This window comes from Aplidium turbinatum, chromosome 11 (assembly GCF_918807975.1).
Source record: "Aplidium turbinatum chromosome 11, kaAplTurb1.1, whole genome shotgun sequence".
NCBI classification, from domain to species: Eukaryota; Metazoa; Chordata; class Ascidiacea; order Aplousobranchia; family Polyclinidae; genus Aplidium; species Aplidium turbinatum.
The window spans coordinates 1810323-1831898 of NC_137482.1; the positions used below are offsets into that span (position 1 = coordinate 1810323).

Consider the following 21576-nt stretch of genomic DNA (forward strand, 5'->3'; position numbering starts at 1 on the left):
TTATACAACAACTGCTTTGCTCAAGAGACCTATCCAGATCCACTGAAGCTGTCTAAAATCATCCCAATACCAAAGGTATCCAATCCCACCGCTTTAACCGATCTCAGGCCAATATCTCTTTTGCCCACTTTCTCCAAAATTCTTGAAAAGCTTTTGTACGAACGAATGATCAAATTTCTGGATAAAAATAATATATTAACTCCCAGTCAACACGGCTTTAGGACAAACGATTCGACAGAACTCAGTATAACTCACATATATGATCATTTACTCAAAAACTTAAATAACAATAACTATACGTGCTCCATTTTTCTTGACTTGAGTAAAGCATTTGACACTGTTGATCATGGAATTTTATTGAACAAATTGTATTGTTATGGTTTGCGTGGAAAAATATGGAACTTGATGAAGTCTTATTTAACCAACAGACAACAATGCACCAAACTTAACTCATTATCATCAAACTTTTCGACGGTCAAATGCGGCATCCCCCAAGGGTCAGTCCTTGGTCCTTTGTTATTTTTATTATATGTAAACGATCTACCTACTGCGTCCTCTTTCATGACCACTCTTTTTGCGGATGACACCAGCCTAAACATGACACACCATAATTTGACTTGCCTAGAACAACAAGCCAATGAAGAAATAAATAAGATTGATGTATGGATGAGAACTAATAAATTATCGATTAATTACACTAAAACTAATTTTATGATCATTTGTAGAAATCCTCCTGTTGCAAAATCGTTCTCTCTCACCTTAAACGGCCAAAGCATTAACAAAACTGATCAAGTAAAATATCTTGGAGTAACGATGGACCACAGATTGAACTGGAACGCCCATATATCTGACCTTTGCACAAAATTGAGTAAAGTATGTGGCATTGCTTACAAAATCAGATACTATGTCCCAATATCCACATTACGGTTAATTTACTTTTCATTATTTCAATCAAATCTTCAATATTCAATAATTAATTGGGGTAGGGCCAACAAAACGTTAATACACAAGGTAGAAGTGATTCAGAACAAATTTATTAGAGCCTGTTTGTTTGGTGACAGGAAAACCTCGACGACCTACATGTACAGCAAATTTCAGGTATTAAAAGTGTGTGACCTTGCAAAGCTGGCATATGCACAGTTCATGTTCAAGTACGAAAATAATTTTTTGCCAGCATGTTTCTCTGGCTACTTTGTTAAACTAGACGACATACATCAACATGATACAAGACATAAGGCTAAAACCAGATTTTTTCTTCCCAGGTTTGAAACAAACTTTGGCAAAAAAACACTCCATTTCTTGTGTGTGCAAGTGTGGAGTGAAATTTCACACGATATAAAAGATTTACCGTTCCAATGCTTTAAAAAAAATGTCAAAAACCAACTGTTACATGAATATACATGCGTACCTTAAGTGCTCAATACAAAGGATAACTTACCTTTACAGTATATCATCATATCGTACTTATTAATCTTTGTTCTCTATAGTTAGTATCAAATTGCCCTGTTTTTGTATGCTTTACATAAAAATTGTTGCAATTCGGTGGTGGTATTCACGTTTTTCCCCGTTATTTCAAGAAAACTTTCGCAAGTGCTGTAGCCTATTATAGCACACAATCACTTATTGGTCGTTGGTTAATTCTTGGTCGCTGGTTTGAATCTTCATCCTCGGCTTACTCAGTTTGAGGATGCAGATTCAAACCAACAGCAGTTGTTTTTCAATCTCAGTGGCGAACCTTTTTATTCAATGAAGTAGTGTGCCTGCCTCTGCACACTATTGTGTATGAATGTGTAGTTAGATTTACTGTGACGGGGTGGTGGCTGACTAGATGACTGCTTATGGTCTTTCGCTACCATCCTGATTGCGCCATAATCTAACCAACAGTTGTACAATGCATTGTTTTGACAACTACATTTTACTCTGATTGTTTGTTAATATATGGCGCTGTTAAAACAAAATAAATTGACTTGACTTGACTTCCAGTGTAGTCCGGGAACATCGTGAATATGGGGTGGTAAAAGGATAGACCCTCGACCCCAGCGGCTCATACGACGATTATTATGGGAGTCCCACTGACGCGGTCGGTGACAAGCTGAAATATGCTTGAAAGTGGCCTGTCACGTACAGAGAAGGCAAAAACAAACAAGTAGGCCTACGGCACCAAAACTGACTTATAAAAAAGTCTCACGTCTTTCAAGGGTAAATTCCTACAATAATCTCCATGATAGCATACATGGAGGCAGTGTGGTGTAAAAAACACTTTACGCTTTCTTCTTTCACATCGAATACCATCCGATGCGCATTCCTTGAATACAACTGATCTTGATGGAAGCCACGAACCTCTCGCAATGCAACATCACAATATCACTCAATTGATTTATTTCAAAACAATAAAATATTTCAAGCAGCATTTCACATGTACGTCACCATAACGAATCTAAGAACGCTTGGTTGCTAGGCAACCGAAAGCGGTACAGTGATGTCACAGGCTGATCCTGCTTCGTCACAACACTTATATAAAGGTGAAAGGTCACACTCGACGTCATCGGCGAGAAACAAATTGATGAAGAATACAAATGGCCAAAAGTTGACAAGAATGAAACATCGTAAAAAAAACCACAAAGAAAGTTCTAGAACCAATTTAAATGGTGGAAGAGAAATTTTATCAGTCATTGAAGCGTAAACGTGAGCAGATATAAAGTACATCGGTGGTCTGCTTGGATGAGAAATGGTGAACGGTGGTACACAGATGCCGCCGTTTGACAGGCTTCATCCCAGACAGCAAAATCGGTCATTTTCACAATGTCTAAGGAGACGTCTGCAGACGTTGAATCAATGTAAAAATGACAGATTTTGCTGTCTGGGACGCAACAATATTTCGTAAATTCGCATAAACTTTCACCAATCCCGGCGCAGTTAGACTTGAAACGCCATGAAGTGATCACTTCAAAAACACAGTGACCTCTCACAATGTGGTTTGTTTAGTTTCCTCCATAGAAACCATTGCAGTTGCATCACAATGAAACTATAATGAAGCTTGCATGTTAGAAAACAACGTCACATGAATAGACCCATAAAACAAGTGCAGGGCGGCCATCTTTTTAGTGGGGAGAGCGGGGGCTCAAACTTAGATATTCTGTCACCTAAAAATTCAGGGTGAGCTGCTTTATGATCGGAAACTACTGCTCTAGCGCAACGAGAAGTTAGCTAGGCTTGATTGGTCCAGCTTTATTACCCATGCTTTTAGTGCTCTTGACAAAGTAGCATTTCCGGGGTTACCCCTAAATGTAAGTTAGCCCAACCCCTAGTTGAAGACGCTGGAAAACGTTGTTTTATAGTTCCGTGAAAAAGTTAAAACATAAAACTAAGGAGACGATACTTCACATGCTAATAACGGACTACAACAACTAGATAGCTCGTGGCATTAGGATGTTTCATTTTGCCTCAAACAAAGCACATAAACTTAATAACTAACCAAAGTAATAGTGCATCGGTTTGTCAATTCAGTTTCAAATTGAGTGAAAAACTTTACCTCTCCTAAGTTTTCTTGTGACAAAGAATGTGCACTCCCTTCGCAGACCCAATACAGGATGCATGGAGCTGAGTGCGACTTGTTACAACACAAGCAGAAATATATTTGTAATTGCACAGTTCTAGCGGCAGTTCATGGATTTCTGCTTTCAGTATATTAAAACAATTTCTATATGACTGGTGGTATGTGTTCGGACATTCAGTAGCTGCACATACGTACAGCTTTGCCATATACACACAAGTAATGATACAACGGGCAACCCTGCAACGTCCCTCAGGTAGACTATTGCGCAACCAACTAACAAGAGTATTACGTCACATATCGTCAACATACAATTATGACGTAACGTTTGCTCGATTGATTGATGCCATTGTCACCGTATGAGGCCGGTGTTGAAGGTGCACAGTGATTAAACCTGGACTGGAATGAAGACAAGTGACACCTCCCAAACATGGTCACAACAAATATGCGGCAAAAAGAAGTTATTCTCAACAACAAAGGAAAAGAACTCAAAGAGTTGTAATCTGAAAGCAACAAAGTAGTAACTTGTGAAACTTCCATCACAATTGGGCATGCATGTCGGCATTGTTCCCTGCCATCGAGTCTGATGCGTCGTTCAATGATAGCACGAGCTGCAATGGACAACAACAACGCGACAAGCAGGTTGAAATCAGTAGAGCGGCCGGGCATGTTATGATGACGTGGCACTGCATGACAGAGACAGCGCAGTGCGACTTTGCACGAAATTACTGAACATATATTTGCACAAGCAGCTTGAGAACTTTGGCGACATAAATGCTTTGGAAGTGAAAACATTTTGAGTTTCGGAAATCATCCGTTTCAGTGGAAGATTGTTTCTCGTTTCGTTTTCAATTTTCACTAATCTTGTTGACAATTTTATTCTTTACTTCGTTTCAAAACAGCCTTAGCCAACAGTCAGCATGGACATCAACCAAGTGCGTTGTTCGATTTTTAAAGTTGCAAGTGTCCCATCACACACCCAAATTAAAAAAAAATACATCACCACTGTCTTGCACTTATGACGCAACAAAGGATGCTTATGGTTAACTAAGCAAGCTATCAAGCTTATCTTCAGCGAGCCAGCTCGAAGGATCAGCGATCGCTGTTGAAGCATCACGAAACAAAGAATACGTCACAATAAAAAACGAGGTCCGCATTTTAAAAAGTAATAATAAAAAATAATAACATCATAAAAATGTCCTAAAGTTTATCGAAATCCATTTCTAAAAATGCGTTTCGTCGATAAAATAATACTGGGAGCGGTGGTCAGTCAAATCTGCTCATGTCGTCGTGTGTCCATGCACAGGTCATTGATCACAGCGCGTAATCACGTACAGAAGACAACCACCTAACCTCAGGTAGGTACGTCATAATAGCTTTTAAAAGAGATAGCTGGACGTGTGATTGGTGAAAGGGGCGGCGGTGGTGGTGGTTGCGTTGCTTATGGAACCACACGTTCCGCTTGACTTCCCGCTGGACAGGTCCTTAATGATTGTCTTCACTGCTACTACGGTACCGGCCACAAATCCAATCAGACCGATCAAAGTAATCAGAATGTTCTTGACAATCGCCATCTTGGATAACTTTCCATGCCTGGAATGAAAGAATAAAATTTATGATGACGCAGATGAGTAGTTCTCAGAGGGGTTCCCAGTGAAAATCTGGTGATAATCTGAAGAAATACCACATAACTTTAGCTCAGCTGAGACCTTCCAAGTCAATATCTTTAAAAATAGAGATCTTCAGGATTGGAATCGTTAATAATTTTGATGTTTTTGAACCATTTTTATGGCACAAAGACGACTTCATTCACACCACGTCTGCTACATATTATTGTGTTAAGTTTGCAGTAGATTGTGGTCAACGTTTTGTTATGTGGAATGATAATTGAATATAACCGCTGCGTGTGTGACGTGATGCTGCAAAGTAGTCACGTGCGGATACTGATTCCCAAACTAATGAAATGTTTACCTCGATTCTCGGCCTTGATTGAGCAAGGGCGTTCTACTTCCATCTACAGGAGCGTAAAATGTTAACAAGTCGATGATAGGTGGAAAGATGAGAGCGAGCATGGATGACGAAAAAGCCCCAACAAGAGTTATGTAATCACCCAGATTGGGAATGGCAATGGCGAGTCCACCTGCAACAGATGGTCAGTTTAGAAACTACCTTCTGGTAAACAGCATTCACCGTGTAGACTGTAGAAGATGAAGAGCAGAGGCTGAAGGTTCGATCTCTATCTGGCTCATTTCAAAATGTAATTTGAATGAGAATGCTCATTTATGTATCTTAATGACATAGTGGTGGTCCAGAGCATCACAAGATGTTGCTAATGGCGACATCCACACGCTCACTATAGACCGCAAGACAAGATGCTAACTATAGTTGGATGCTTGAGGCATATGCACTTTATCATTTCTACGAGGCTTATCTACAAGACTTGCAGTTTCATCACGAGATATAAGTGGGCAAATGGCTCAGCTCATTTTGGCCAACAGTGCGCGATACATTAGGGTGGAGGGGGGTAACTGAAACGACCAAATTCATTGATAAAATGTGAACAAAAAACAAACTTTATGTGTTGTTACTCCAATCATCATGACAGAACACATTTTTCAGTTAACAAACACTTTATGGTGATCCTACAGTGGGAACATCACATTTAACACAAATCCACTCACACGTCATCAACGTGAACCCGATCCTTAGGCCGGCGTCGAGGTAGCGCGGGTGCGTCTGCTTTCGGATCCATGGGGCTAAAAGTTTCAAGGGGACGTAGAACTGGATGAGCCAGCTGACGAAGATGGCAAAGGAGTAGAGGATTTTCACGGTTACTGCCCAACTATAAATGAATGAACAGTTATGTTTTAAACTGCAAACTTGCATTCAGACTTCCAAACACCGACATTACTTGTCAAACATGAACCTGCCACTTACGGGCTAGAGTGTGGAATTAGGTTGAAAGTGATGCTTGAACAGATGCTGGCACCGTACTGAAGGTAGCCGATGATCCCCAGGGTGAGGTACATAGAGGTCACCAAAAACATCCCTAAGTTTAAGATGGCAGGAAAGTGTTCTGGGTGTCTCATCTCGTTCTCGATCGGGAGGATCTGTAACCATGGTAACAGTGTTAACAACGTCACAAGCAATACAAAGACTGAGGATTGTGACAAAATATTGGAAATGTTTGAAAATTCAAAAAACAACTTACGACACCGATTCCTTCGAAAGCGTAGATCGCAGTGCCGAAGAACATTGGGACGGATGAAATGTTGGCCACGTAAGGGAGGGAGTCAAAAGGAGGCAGGTTCTGCAACAAATATCAAATTATAATTTGAAGAATGAGTTCATTAAATGCATCTGGTTAAACTTAAACAACGTAAACAGCTGCAAGCTATATGGTGAATTAACGAAGTTCTTTCATGTGAGATTAAACAAAAGACTTCACAATGCAGATATGAACGACCTGTTTTAGCCGTAAAACGAAACCAGGTCGCTAGTATCTACATTGTGAAGTAAGCAACGATCATGCTGCTAAAGTGAAACTCAATCTATTGTATAAACAAGAGACATGGTTTAATAAAACCTTTATGCCGCTGCCAGTGAGAGTCGAACCAGTAAACCTTCGACAGCAGGTTAAGCAGCACAACCGATTGCGTCAACAAGTTAAACCAAGCGATGTCATGTCAACTCAATTCTTTAAAAGTTAAACCTCTTAGATTCCAGGATAGAAAACAGACATCTGTACCAATGAAGAGTGAGATACACAAATCAAAAGAATGTGAAAAATCATTTCAAACAACAAAAACTGGAATTTAAGTACCCCTCAGATCCTCAGTAAAGACCCAAGGTACAAACGCACACCAGGAGCTGAGGTTGTCTGATGGTGTAATAGATGATGCTTCGCCTTTAACTGAGATGGATGTTACTAAGTTACTTATAGGAAAATACAATACAGAACACTTCTATCAAACATCTTGGGTTAGGGTTGAGTTGGCTTACCGGGGTGATATAGACGAACAATATCACCAAGGAAGCCACGGTGGCAATATTAGCAACAACAGAGAACCAGGCAAGGACTTTGAGATGTCGCATGAAGGTCAGCAGGAGGATAGGAAGACAAAGCATAGCCATGAAGGCGATGTCCGGAGGAGCTTGCTGCCAATACACTTTCACAACCTGCAGAAGACCGATGGACAAGGTAATTGTGACAATTCACATCTAGTGTTTAGCGTAATTATTATCACAATATTAATTGTGATATTTAATTATTATCACATAATTATCGCAGGTACGAAGACAAATAAATGTACAATTCTCACATCTTGGAGCATTATTTCATGCAGGGCACCCATATTGCACATCAGGGTCATCCGTCGGTCAGCTAGTGTTCAATGGACCACATTCATTGGGAATTAGAAATACATTAAAACTAGTGTCTAGTAAACAGAACAGGACTCACGCAAGTGCAGCGATATATTCTTTTGTAGCGGATGTAACTATGTAATCTTCAATCACGTAGAAAAAGATAAAGATAAAAGACGTGAACCGGCAAGGCTGATCGACCAGGGCTTTCTCACCTGCTGAATATTCTGAGCCATAAAGACGAAGTAAACGCAGCAGAAGCCAAGTTGTGTTATGAGGAGAAAGGCGTTCACTGCCAGACGAGCGACGGTGGAATGACGACGCAGCCACAAGAAAGGTGAGTGTTGGGCAGCCTTCTCCATCACCGTTGAGTAGTCCATGCTTGGAACATTCTCCAGTCTACGTCACAGATGAGTTACAATTACTACACATGACGTAATCTATTCAACTTTGATTCAACTACATAACATACAAATGCAATGCAAGGCAGTTTCGTATGGGACTTTTACAAGTGAAGTTCGTTGTGTTTAAGCCAGATTTTAAATGCATTTCCGCATTGGTAAACTGATGCAAGGACAGAAGTAAGGAATTATTATCCAAGTTGAAGTGGCCTAGTAGAAGTGGCCAAATACCGAGTACGCTTACCTGGAAAAGTGTTTGGAGCACTTGACTAGGAGATGCATACAGTGCACGCATATTACGGCCATGCAGAGTAGTAGGACAGGGCCAAGGATTATGCCAGCGTTAGAGATGGCCCATGGAAGGCCCAGCAAACCAGTTCCTATGTTGCCCTTCAGCAAGTGCATGAGTGTGGCTGCGTCACTGGAATAGAGTCATAAGGGCCAATGAGCAGTTAGACTTGTTACATCACAAGCACTTACAAGCAACACAGCAAACTTCTGATATCACATAAACAAATATATGAGTTGTTAGCATTTCAACGAAGCCCCAGTTTACAACGTTTATTAAATATTGCGATACACAACAACTTTAAAAAATAATAAAATATCAGATTTTATGTGTTGAATTTTAGGCTACGGTAATTTTAGATTCGGTATAATAAAATTTCGTAAACGTTTTTAATTTAGGCTATAGCCAAAACATACATTTAGCACTTGTCAAGCATTTAAACAAATAATTTACATCGCACTAAAATGATTAGCCTACGAATCAAAACAGACAAGACCACAACACGTAAGGATTTACTTGAATCGATTTCAATTAATTGCAAATCATAAGAAAAGTTATATTCATTGTACACTCATTTAATTGCTTATGCCCACTCACAATATTTAAATAAATATAACCCGCAGCATATGACGTAAAATACAAAACGTGTAGGTTGCCATGTTACTACAAGGTACTACACAGAACACAGCCCATGCACAAAATATTTCAGATTTACACGAAGCAAACCACTAATATTAACAAACGTTCCTGAAAGACACACATCTCTGGCCCCGATTTAGGGGGGCAGAGGGTGCAGTTGCCCCGGCACACACCCTTAAAGATTTCACACAACTTATCGTCTTTAGAAACAAAGCCTCAGCAAGAATGAAACTCACGATGTGGCGTGGAGATTGTCTCGCTTCGTCCCGTGGCTTGTCTCTGGGTCACAATCGTCGCTACGGTCGCTGGAACAACAATTAAAATTTAGATCCTTGTCTTACTGCCTCAAACAAACAATGCTTCGTGGTTGGACAGTGGACGCATTAACCAATGGCTAATCAGGGTCATGCTAAAAAAACAGGTTGTTGCAAACAAGTATGCAAAATTGTCAAAACCACAGATTTTCCAAAAATATGAGACGGGCTTTTACCTAACGTATCCTTCGGAAAAACAGTCTCGAAGAGAAATGTCAATTTTTCAAACTAAGTTAAAAAATACAACATACAAATAACGTAGTATTACGATTAATCACCAACAGAACCCCAGCCCGCCAAACCGCAAGATCAGCAACAATGTAGAGCTGAACAAATACACAGTTTCCTGGTCATAAGACCCCATGGTCACGTGGTCATCTGCCGGTAGATTATTAATTTCAACTGTTCTGAGTTCTGTGATTGCTAAATAAAAAATGCTATGCTTGATACTTAGCAATTCTACATAACAAGCTTTTGTTATAATATAAACAGAGTTTTGTCATTTCAGAGAGTGTTTGCTGCTACATCGCGACCAAGTACAAGTTTATCGTTGCTTGAAGCCATCGCCACATGTCCTACGTCAATTTTGTTTATTGGGTATCAGTTATCAGTTTCAACGATTCTTGTTCCCAAAGTCCAAAAACTTGCAGTAAATGAAACAAGTCACGTGTAAAACTTGACATGCGTAGAATGCTTACATTGCTTACAAAAAATTTATCAAAAAAACTCTAGCCTGGTGAATTTAAACATATTTTGACACTAAAACTGTGATTTTGTATGCCAAAAATAGGCTTCATATATGAATGCATTGCCTGCCATAAATGACCTCATTGTATCTGTAGTATGACTCAGAAAAATCAAATCTCTGTCGGAAGCAAAATAGTTTGCAGTCTATTATCCTAGACACCCCTTTTGCTTCACTCTGGAAACATCTCACATTGAAAAAAAGTCAAGGGGCTAAGACAGGAGCGATATTGGAACTCTGTATGCAAGTGTACAAAAATGTGACCCACCGACAACCGATTCACAATCATGACAATCAAACGAAAAGATTGTTACCAGACGGGTTATAAACGATATTGTTGTGTATTTTGGTTTGTACTCTTGTTGAATGACACGAGTTAAAAACACAACAGATATATTGTCTGCCACAACCATACTTATAATATATATCTTGTATTAAAAATACAAAACATGGAGGAATTACGCCCACAACTCAAGGCTGAGGTCCACTGCAGCCAGCCAATCAGACCTTTCTAGAATCCTAGATAGATTAAAATGGTGGCTCTCAAACCTTTTTCGTTGCGACGCCTTTGGATAAGTTTGCTGGACTTGCGACGCACCCAGCCATAACAATTTGAGTGATCAGTATTTGTTTGTGTTTCCGCCACCATTTGTCTAGCGACGAAATGAATTAGAATTGCGCCATGTGATTGTTAAAGTTTAAACCATAATCAGTTGCTACAGTTTGGTAATAATGAGCGAGCTGGAATGCACATGTCAGAGGGTAGTCCAGTGATATCTGTAAGCATTTCAATACCACAATTAAGTTTAAAAACGAAATAGAATCACTGTGCGATGCTCTTGAAAATTGAAACGACGCACCAGGGCGTCGCGACGCAGAGTTTCAAAACGTCTGGATTAAAGAGAGGACTGGTTTTCTAGCTGGGTATGAAGTTGTTGCAAGATCTTGATTCGAGCCTCTTCAAACTATTAAGCGACTTCATTTCATCAACACACTTCGTTACAAACTTCCCTTCATCTCATACGGGTTAGATGGAACTTCGTTTAAGAGTTCAATAGCTTCCTTCGAAATGACGTTAAGGAAAAGATTGTGTGAAGTTATAAACCACGCAATGGCTGAGGAATTCATATCAGTCAAAATCAAGCCTGTCTGGCATCGCCTCTCTTACCATGCTGCAATGTTGTCTATCATTTCCAGTAAACACACACCCGACTCGCTACGTAATGTGTGGAGTGGCCAATGGCCATGCATTTCAAATACGAAGTATGTCGAAATTAGGAAAAAAAGCTGATAAGGTAACAAAACAAGATGGAATTGACACCATACATTTTGTAATATTTTCCAACAAGAAAACAAATCAATAGTTTTTTTTTTATCTAGGCCTACAGTCTAAACCTTAAATCATTTGGCTAAGCTAACACTCACAACAGTATTTCAATAAAAGTTATAATTTATGTTGTGGAACCGGTTTTTGTCCAACAGGACTCCTCACTCCTCAGCACAACTGGATCGAAACGAAAATAATTACAATAAATTGAAAACAGCACAACTAGCCAGAAACAAACGAAAATTAAATAAAAGTCAATTAATTTGTAAAAACCACCATTTCTTATCTTTTTCCTTTATTCATAGTTTTGGTACATAGGCCAAATATAGACAATACTGCAAGAATCAAATATTAAAATTAACCTGGTCCGTATGGTCATTCTATCATACAGTCAAAATTTTGAAATGTTGTTATCAAATATTAAAGTAATTGTTCCTAATTTGTAGTTTACTTTGTATTAACGTAAGTTTCAAATATAGAAGTATTTGTTCTAGATTTCACCGACATAAGTATTTCTTTAAATTAATAAATGCATACAGTACTTCAAATTGCAGGCTTGAAAAGCGAACGGCGTTAACAAATCTAAAACTGAAAATTGTTGGAATAGAAATTATTTGAATTTGCCTGATACATTTATTGCATTAAAGCCGTCGTCATTATTTAAGAGAACAAAGATTTCGGTCAACGACACAATTGTGGGGCGTTAAAGTGACGAAGAGTGAAGACGAACGAAGACACCACTCAAGGAGTAGGCATTTCAATGATGAAAGCGAGAAACTTCGGCACAAACAGCCCAACAAATAAAATGCTGTGATGTAGTGAAAGACCTTCGAAGGAACATCGGTTCGTCTTCCATTGAAACGATTCGATTGCATCTTTACAAGCCACTCAATGCTCAAAGGTGGACACGAACCGCAAACACGGGATCTTTCGGAATCTTTAACCAATAGCAAAGCGACCCGGATTTAAAGTTAAAATCTATCAAAGATCATTTGTAACTGAACCTACCTTGAATCGTCATCTTCACCGAAGTAGATGAGCAGTGGTTCCTCGGCTTCTGTTTCCTTAGCTGCTGCGTCTCCGAAAGTATTGTAGGAACGGTGGGAGGGATCCGTGGGGGCATGCTGAAACATCAAGTTGATTAAAAGCAAAAACTGACAAGAAAAAGTTCTTGCTGCATCATGGTCCCGGAAGAAAAAGCTTACACATAGCACTGGTCTCAGAAGATGAAACAAAGCACAAGAATTTGGAAAATCGCTGTCACTTAACTGTGAAGTTTGTAATCAATTCAAACAATGATTTAACTCTTTTAGGTTAGCTGTCAGAATATTTGGTTCTTCTCATTTTACATGCAAAGTCACAACGTATTCAGACAGCTGCCAATCACATTTCTATGGCACAAAGCCAAAACAGCTTTGGATAGCAAAGTAAATATGCCATCGATCTTAAACGTCTACAGAGGTTGAACCAACGTGAAAACGAAAGATTTTACTAACGGGGATGTCGTCCATCAACTTGGACTACAGACTTCGCGAATGCAATGCTGCAGCTGACGAGCGCGGCATTGGTGCCAGACAGCAAAACATCAGACGTTGAATCAATGTAAAAACGACGCATTTCACTATCTGGATGGTCAGTTGGTCACTTCAACTTACGGTTTGCGAAAACGTTGCAACAAACATCTAAGAGATGAACCGTCAACTTATTTTTATCTTCAGTGCTGCTGAGACACAACGGCTTAGTTTTTGCAGAATGTTAAGTAGTTTACACCAATGAAAACAAGGCTTGATAGCATAGCCGAAAACGTTTGCAACCTTGTTTGTGTCATGTTCCATATTGTTACTTAATTTTGTCTGTTTATGGTCGAAAAAGGTAACATCTCTCTCCAAACTGCACCATGATGAAAACAGTTTAGTTTTCGAAACGTTTGCTGAACATGAGTTTAGTTTCTACATTTTCGACTCTTTATTCTTTGTGATTATTATTCTTTCTTAGCTAAAAATGAAAAGACCTCAAAGGGAACATTGTTTGTTTTTATCCCCAACTTTAATTTGTTGTTGATGAAAAGGAAAAACTCTGAAGCGTATCGCCTAATGTTTTCCGCTTCAAACTTGCCCATCATGTTTGCTCTAATGTTGACGTCATAATGCTATAAATACTATAGCCTGGCAGGCGCTGAGAATGCGGAACTAACAAAAGTTTCTGTCAGTTGGTCATGGAAGCTCATCCCAAGAAAGTAAGTCGGTCCTTTTGCATCGATTCAACATTTTTACATGGAGTCAAAGTGAAAGCGCTGGGTTTGCAGTTGAGTTGCCATACACTGCATTTGTATGTCAGCTGCTGTCACACTGGATTTGGGCAATACGTATTCAATGTTTGCAGACGTTGAATCAACGTAAAAACAACAAATTTTGCTCTCTGCAACAACTCCAGCCAGCATATGTTCCTTTTGGCATTGATTCAACGTCTGCAGACGTCAAATCAATTTTCAAAGGAACAGATCAACTGAATAGTTCTACTGTACATTGCTTCATAAACAGGCAGAACCCAGCAAGCAAACTGGTACTTGGTCATTGGCAAATGACCAATTTTGTTAGCCAGGAAGCTGCTGTGAAACGCCAGTTAACGTAAACGTTTATACTGCAACGTATGCCACCAATTTTTAACTATTCACAGAAAACAATGTCCTGTTAAGGTAGGCTAACATTAAAATAAACATTACGCGTTGTTTTAATGCTGAACAGCAACAATGTAACGACAAGAAGAACTTTACACCAATACAAAATATCTAGCATAAAAAGTTAAAAATTTGTCCAACATCAGAGAGTTACACATCTTGAAACGACTTAATAATAATCACAAGAAATTTTATTCTAAGATAAGTAACTTTCATTCATAACATAAAATAATAAAACAGTAGAAGATGTATAATAGACCTTTCGCTCGTTCATTCTGGCTCTCCGCGTGCTAATGTAAAATGGCTCAATTCTCAAGCTATCTTCTTCAGAAGCAGAACAAAGAAAAATGAATCAGTGCGTGACGGCGCTACGCAATATAAAGCCGAGCGCATTGTGAAAGAACCAGAAACATATGGTCCGAGCATTTCCGAAACATTCCGATGTCTACATCAATGAGCTAAATCTCCTAACAGGCATGTGCTGCGGACAATGGGCGAATGTCACATGGAAACAAATTTCAATATTTCTACACGCTGCATGCATCAATACACATTTTTGGTAACCAGCGTGGTCCAAACGAATTAATAATAAAAGGAAATGGACAACCGAAATGTTGCGGCGTGACATTACGCCAAAATGTTTACGTCACAAAATCTGTAATTTTCCACTGGCAGGAAGCACTTTCAGAGCGAATGCAAAACTGAGTGGGCGTTGGAGACTTGCACGTGTGCCAGCGCCACATTACGTCATCTTTCATTGTTCAGTCATTTATCTGTCCCTTTAGAAGTCAACCCAAACTCTTGCAAACCAATACTTGGACAACGCATTGTTGCCAGTCGGAATAACCAAATACGTTTACAAAGATAATATTGCTAATTGGCATTCACTTGGTGAATTTCATCAAATACAAGCATTAGCACAATCTATCTAATATTAAAGCAAGATTTCGCTGTGACAGTAGCAACTTCAGTTTACTCAAGCAGATTTAGCGCTATCGATTTCTTGGTCGGGTGTTACAACAAAGTTGCTTCTGTTTGTCGTTGTTTTAATATTTTCCGAAAACGTCAGTTTTATGCCGAATGCGACCCTCATGTTGTTTGGATACTTTCTGTCGTCACGGCTTCGTTGCCTTCGTAAACCTACAAACTGCTCTGTGTACGAACACGAATATTCGTGATTCGGAAATTTGGTATTCTATAGTCTTCGCTAAGCACAAAAAACTTACGAATATTCGTACGAAGATATTTCTTTTTGTGCTCCATCACCGGTTTACTCGTGCGATTGTTTTTAGAGAAATTTTGACTGTTTGTAAAACATTTTGCTTTAATTAAAATCTTTGCGTTTCAAAATAATCGCACAAAGCTTCACAAGGAAAGCATTTAAACACGTACGGCTTACGAATGACGGATATTCGTGTTCGTACGCAGAGCCTACTTTTAGTATGCTGCCCATGCACTGAAAAGCATAGCTGGGTTTGCATAGTGCAGATTTTTTATTTTATGAAGTAAGTTGGGTGTGGGTGGGGGTTTCCCTGCTGTTTCTATACGTGCGTGGAATGGCAATGTCTTTCATTTATAAACTGAAAAATAATAATTTATATTAGGTTTCAATCATGATATTATTCGATTAATTACTAATCATGTCATTATCATCATGTACATATAAAATATTATTTCTGATATTAACAGTAAACTATCTTCCCAATGTGAAACAGTTTATGACACTGGAAACGCCGGCAAAATTTACCAGCTCAGCATCTATCTAGTTTATCATAGACCGCCTAGGTCAGGGATGGCGAACCTTTTTTAGTGCATGGGTCACAAAAGAGACCTTAATCCTTGAAAAAGCAAAAGTGGGTCATACATTTAATGTTAATGCGAAACTACATGTTAATGCAAAACTTGCTGCTGCATCTTCTCTGCAAGTCTTATTATCCTTGGTTGGTAATCCGTAGTTTTTAGCTTCACACATGCAGCACTCATATCCGAGCTGAGACGATTCCGTGTGCTTGATGGTATAAAATTCATGTGCGAAAATAAAAATTCACACGAATATGAAAAACCAAACAACGTTAACAGAGCTACCGCAAATCTTTTCATAGTTTCAAACGAATTTGGCAGGGAGTTCCACTCTGTAAGAATTATATATTCAGCATGGTTTTCAACAGCAGGAAAGTCACAACCATCCATATCCGTTTTCATTTCAATTTTTTGTAGGAGATGATTTAAGTCTACAAATTTTGTTTTCCAACTGCTTCACAACTGAGGAAAATATTTCAGCTGACCTTGTTCAAGGTCTACAGAAAAAATAACGAGTTTCTTCTCAAATGCTTTAATGTGCCCAAACATGGATAATACAATATTTCCACAGCCTTGCAACTTAGTATTTAACTTATTGTAATGCATGCATTGTGAAATCAGCGAAAAAAAGTAAATCATTCAACCACGTACTTTCGCTTAACTCTGGATATTTTTGATTTTTTTTCAGCTAAAAAAAGTTGTAGGCCTACTTCTTCCAACAATTCAACAAGTCGCTGTAAAACATTACCACAACTTAACCACCTTACACTGTTGTACATGAGTAAGCCATTAAATTTACATGAGTAAGCCATTACTAGATTAAAATAGGATGGGGCCTTATTACAAATATTTAGTAAAACATTTATTCTTTGCTGAAATATTTGTTTAAATTTCATTATTTAAAAAAAGACAAATGGGTCACTGAAAATCTGTGATGGGTCACTTCGTGAGTCAGTGGTTCGCCATCCCTGGCCTAGGTCATAATGCGAACGTAGGTTAATACTCCCAATGCACTACTCACGACAACCAGATTAGAAATATATTCACATTGTTGCTGGAACGACCACTACTGCAGATAGAATCGAGTTAGACTGGTTTAAACTAAGCAAATTCTCATTGATGTGCTTTAAACTTCAATTGTTTATATGTCAGCAAACTTACAGTTCACAGCTGGAGCTGTTCAAACCGTACTTGAATTTGGAACAACTCTATGTGGGGACATTGTTTTGCACTTTCTGCATTTTAAAACAATTACGATCAGGCTTAAAAGAAAAGAGTCGTTTTTATTGCGACATAAAGAAAACGCTGACCAAGCGAATAGCAGTTGGAGTATAAGAGTGACACAAGTGGGGCACGGTGGGGTCGCCGGAAAGACAATGAGGCGTCCGAAGTCGGCAAAAACACAATCCCAACTAGTTATAAAGAATGGCAACACTTTATTTTATGATCTTGTTCAGTTTTCCCCATTTCTTCGTAGCTGAAGATTGAGGTTTCACTAGTTCTAAAGAGTGAGTACGATTATGCTCGGTGGAACTGACATCTGACTGATGTCGGATCTAGCGAGGTAACACTTGATACGCGTGACTGGTCAATGGTCTTCTTAAAAACTGTTAAAAGAGAATCAATTTTAAAAATTTCGATTTTTAGGCTCGATTTAATTTTGCGTAGTTTCAACTAAAAACTTCGTTTTCAACCTTCCCACTTGTACCTCAGTAAAATTGAGAGAAATTCAACTAAGTTTTGTGGGGGGGGAGCATTCCTCCAAAGTTAAAGATAAAGGTTAGCTGCTTCTAGAATCTCTAGATCTTTATTGTACCTTCTTGCAAACTGCAAAGGCTATTTTTAAATTACATTATTTTGAACACAATCTTAAATTTGGCACAATGTATTTGTGGGAACACAGTTTGTCACATTCTGCATTTGAAAACAATAAACGACCGGACCTGGAAAAGAATATGTTGAATTATAAACTCCTCCTTTAAAATTTGAGCTAAACAAATAAAAAAACGTTTTCGTTTATCGAGCGATATTTGCTTTTTTCTTAGGGCAGTATTATGTTTCGTTTCAATTCGGGACGTGTTGATTTGAGCCTTGTAAACAATTACCAGCACAAAAATATTCACCAAACAAAGCAGAAAGTTTGGATTCTCAAACGTGGCTCAAGTTATTTTCATTGCGACATAAAAGAATCGCTGACAAGCAATTGGCGAGTTGAAGGTTCAACAGTGATTGACACAAAGTAGAATGTGAAGTGACTAGCCATCTAGACTCCAGATAATGGCAGTTAGGCTTTACATTTCATTGACTTTCATTATCAAGAACAACATTTCAAACACTCTTATTTTATGTATATAATTTATTTTTTTTTTAACAAAAACGTGTTCTTCAACGAACGTAAAACAAGCTGAACCTGAAATAATAAAAAAAACACTTAAAACACAATCTTTCATTATTATTTGCATCAATGGAGGACATCAAAACAATGCTATGGCAATGTGGATGTGTTCAAAGTGACTGGGGGACGGGGGTGGCAAACCTGTTTTTATTGCATGGGTAACAAAAGAGACCATAATTCTTAAAAAAACAAAACTGGGTCATGCATTTAAATAATTACATGCTGACATTAATGTAAAAATTGCTACTGCATCGTCTCAGCAAGTCTTAATATCCTTGGTTGGTAATGCATACTGGTAGAACTTCACACATGGAGCACTCGTATCTGAGCTGAAATGATTCCATGTGCTTCATTGTACAAAATACTTGTATGAAAATAAGGGTTTGTTTGAATATGAAGAACCAAACAACATTAACAAAGCTAACAAAAATCTTTTTACAATTTCAAACAAATACAACAGGAAGCTACACTTTGTAACGATTATAATTTCAGCATTTGTTTTAATTGTAAAAAAGTCAGAACTATATATACAGCGATTCGTTGCGCTAGTACAGTGTTTCCCAAACTTTTTTATCCGGTAGACCCTTTTAGTCAATATTCAAATCTAAATCCCCCCCCCTCCCTATAAATTTAGTTTGTTAAAAACTCGTTTACATCAATATTTTAATCTTTAAGTCAATTGTACAATAAACTAAACTTTCACTAGTAATAAGCTTTCTAGCCTGTAATATTCCTTTTCATACAAAAATAATTTAATTAATGAAGAACGTTGCTGAAAAGTACTTTATCCAAAAAAATTAGATACAAAGACCAGCTGAAAGTCTCTCCCAACCACGCAAACATTGATCTGGATTCATGGGCACAACTTGCTAGTGACAGACCACTCTGGAGAAAAAGAACTAGGGAAGTCACGGAAATTTTCGAAAATAACAGGATACAAAAAGCCCATGAAAAACGAAATACTAGAAAAGAAAAGCTCTAAAACTACCACGTCCCCCACCCTCCTGCTCCATACAATGTGATTTTTGCCCACGTCTTTTTCCTCATAGACTGGGCCAGTGGGCCTCCAAAGCCACATATGACATAACCATCCAAAGCTACAATCGATTTGAAGACAAAACCAATGATCAGACACGAGCTGGAGCCAACGACATTTAAAATATAAGAGTTAATGCATTTAACAGTCTGTGTGAAGCTTGTGATTTTTTTGTTTCGACAACTCATGAATGTGGTGGAAGAGTATTGGAAAGAACATAATGAATATCATTCTCCACGCCTATTCTGTTTCTCTGTTTTGTTTTTCTCTGCAAGAGTTGAAAAACCTGATTTGCATAGATGTGGAAGCAAACGGAAGGATACTTCGAATAGGTTTCTCTGCCACTTTGGGATAGGAATTACACATTAATGGCCAAAATCCAGTGATTGATTTTTTTCTCTGAATAAGTCTCCTGCGCAAGAATCCATTTTGAGTTCTAAAAATTCATTCTGCAATTTATCAGAAAGTTTTTCCATCAACAATGTGAATGAATTTCGTATTAAATCAAGCTCATCATCATAAATTTCAGGAAAATATTGAATAAATTCTAGTTCTAATGCTGTGAGATGTTGCAAAATCAATTCGTTTTACAACTCTGTAAGAACTTGTTCTTTGCCGACAACAATCGGCACCGATGATAATTCTTTAAATATGGTGAAATGTTCAATTGTTCATTCTAACTTTTCTCTTTCAATTATCAAGCTTGCTGGTGAAAGCTTGTAAAGCATATTTAAATGCTGAGCGGTACTGCATCTGCTCCTGGAAGGGCCATCCAAGCCAGGCTGGTCGAAAGGTAGAGGCCAGACAAAATGTAGTCTCCCTGCGATCAGGACAGCAGAGCCTTCTAGTGCCTTAAGACAACCTCCTAATGACAGTGACATAAATCAATCACTCTCTTTCAACTTACCTTGAGCCAGCATGGAAGCAGTAGGCTAGAGTTTGTAAATTCACATAGTATCAATACGTCAATGGCTCATGGATATACATAACCCATGTTGATGCGCAATCTGCTTCAAACAGAGATGGCAATTGAGTATATATATACCGTATATGATATTGTTTTTTTCCCTTGCATTTTCAGATTTATTCAATGGACCAAACATATCAACCAAATAAGCAAGGAATCTAAACCATCTGTCATCATTCAGCAATGAAACAAATTCTAATTCTATTTAAGGTCAAAAAATAATTTAAGCTCGTCTCTGAGCTCAAACACTCGCTTGGTTACGTTTCCTCTTGAAAGCCATCGAGTACTTCCATGAAAAAGAAGTAGGCCTACGTGATGGTTTGCATCCATGCCAGTGCACAGTTGCTCTGGTCTAGGCCAACGTACTAGGTGTAAAAAGGTTTACAATCCTAAAACCAAATTCCCCCGTAAAAATTGCAAAATTCTCCCCTAGTGGGGAATTCCTCCTCGGTTGGGAACCACTGCGCTATTAGATTAAAATAAAGTGGGGTTTTATCACAAATATTTAGTGAAACATTGATTCTTTGCTGAACCATTTATTTAAAAACATTTTGAAAAAACACTGAAAATCATGAAGAAGAATTTCAACTCAAACCTGTTGCTTGGTGTTCATGTCAGTCCAATGAATTCCAAGCTTGTCAAAAACTTTTGAGAAAAAAGCATTGTTACACAATCCACATTCCAAAGTAGCATAACATTATTGACTTCACAATGGTGCAATTATAGGCTAGATATTTTCACACACGGCTAGCAGGTTAAAATCTAAAAAATGTGCAATGTTACCGGTAATCGCCATTACATCTTGGTGAATACAAAAGGCTGACTTTTTTCTTATAGAAAGCATGGAAATAAAACACAACTGATCCAAGAAAAAATACTTGCTGCTTTCCACTTAAATCTTTTTCTCATATCTACTGCTGTTTGTCGAATTCAGGCTTATGTCTGGTGGTTGAAGATTTAGATTAAGTGGATGGGAAGGCAAAGAAGTCAATCTTCATGTCCACGTTCAGACATGCAAATAAGTGCTAATTTGAGAAAAGTTTAAAGTTGTTGAAAACAAAAACTTGT

The 21576-nt window shown here is 38.3% G+C and overlaps 1 protein-coding gene across 2 annotated transcripts; it reads right to left on the reverse strand.

Annotated features, from left to right (window-relative positions):
* Nucleotides 1-2359: 2359 nt before the first annotated feature.
* LOC145779791 (proton-coupled amino acid transporter 2-like) lies at nt 2360-21234 on the reverse strand. Of its 2 annotated transcripts, none has more exons than XM_082591434.1 (11): nt 21104-21234; nt 12642-12757; nt 9484-9552; nt 8564-8740; nt 8134-8317; nt 7556-7732; nt 6765-6863; nt 6491-6663; nt 6235-6395; nt 5525-5693; nt 2360-5146 (listed from the first exon to the last, which is right to left on the reverse strand). In XM_082591434.1, exons 1-11 carry the CDS (start codon nt 21119-21121, stop codon nt 4933-4935), a joined length of 1557 nt encoding a protein of 518 aa, XP_082447560.1. In that variant the 5' UTR covers nt 21122-21234; the 3' UTR covers nt 2360-4932. The 2 variants fall into 2 exon arrangements, with proteins under 2 accessions (XP_082447560.1, XP_082447561.1); XM_082591435.1 differs by lacking the exon at nt 21104-21234 and adding an exon at nt 14570-14633.
* Between the last annotated feature and the right edge of the window lie 342 nt (nt 21235-21576).

Excerpts from the sequence above, each read along its gene's own strand:
- LOC145779791 (XM_082591434.1), bottom strand. Across the intron at positions 6,664-6,764 it reads CTTTCGAAGGAATCGGTGTC|ATCCTCCCGATCGAGAACGA; the intron begins GTAAGTTGTTTT and ends CCATGGTTACAG. Across the intron at positions 5,147-5,524 it reads AATCAAGGCCGAGAATCGAG|GCATGGAAAGTTATCCAAGA; the intron begins GTAAACATTTCA and ends CTTTCATTCCAG.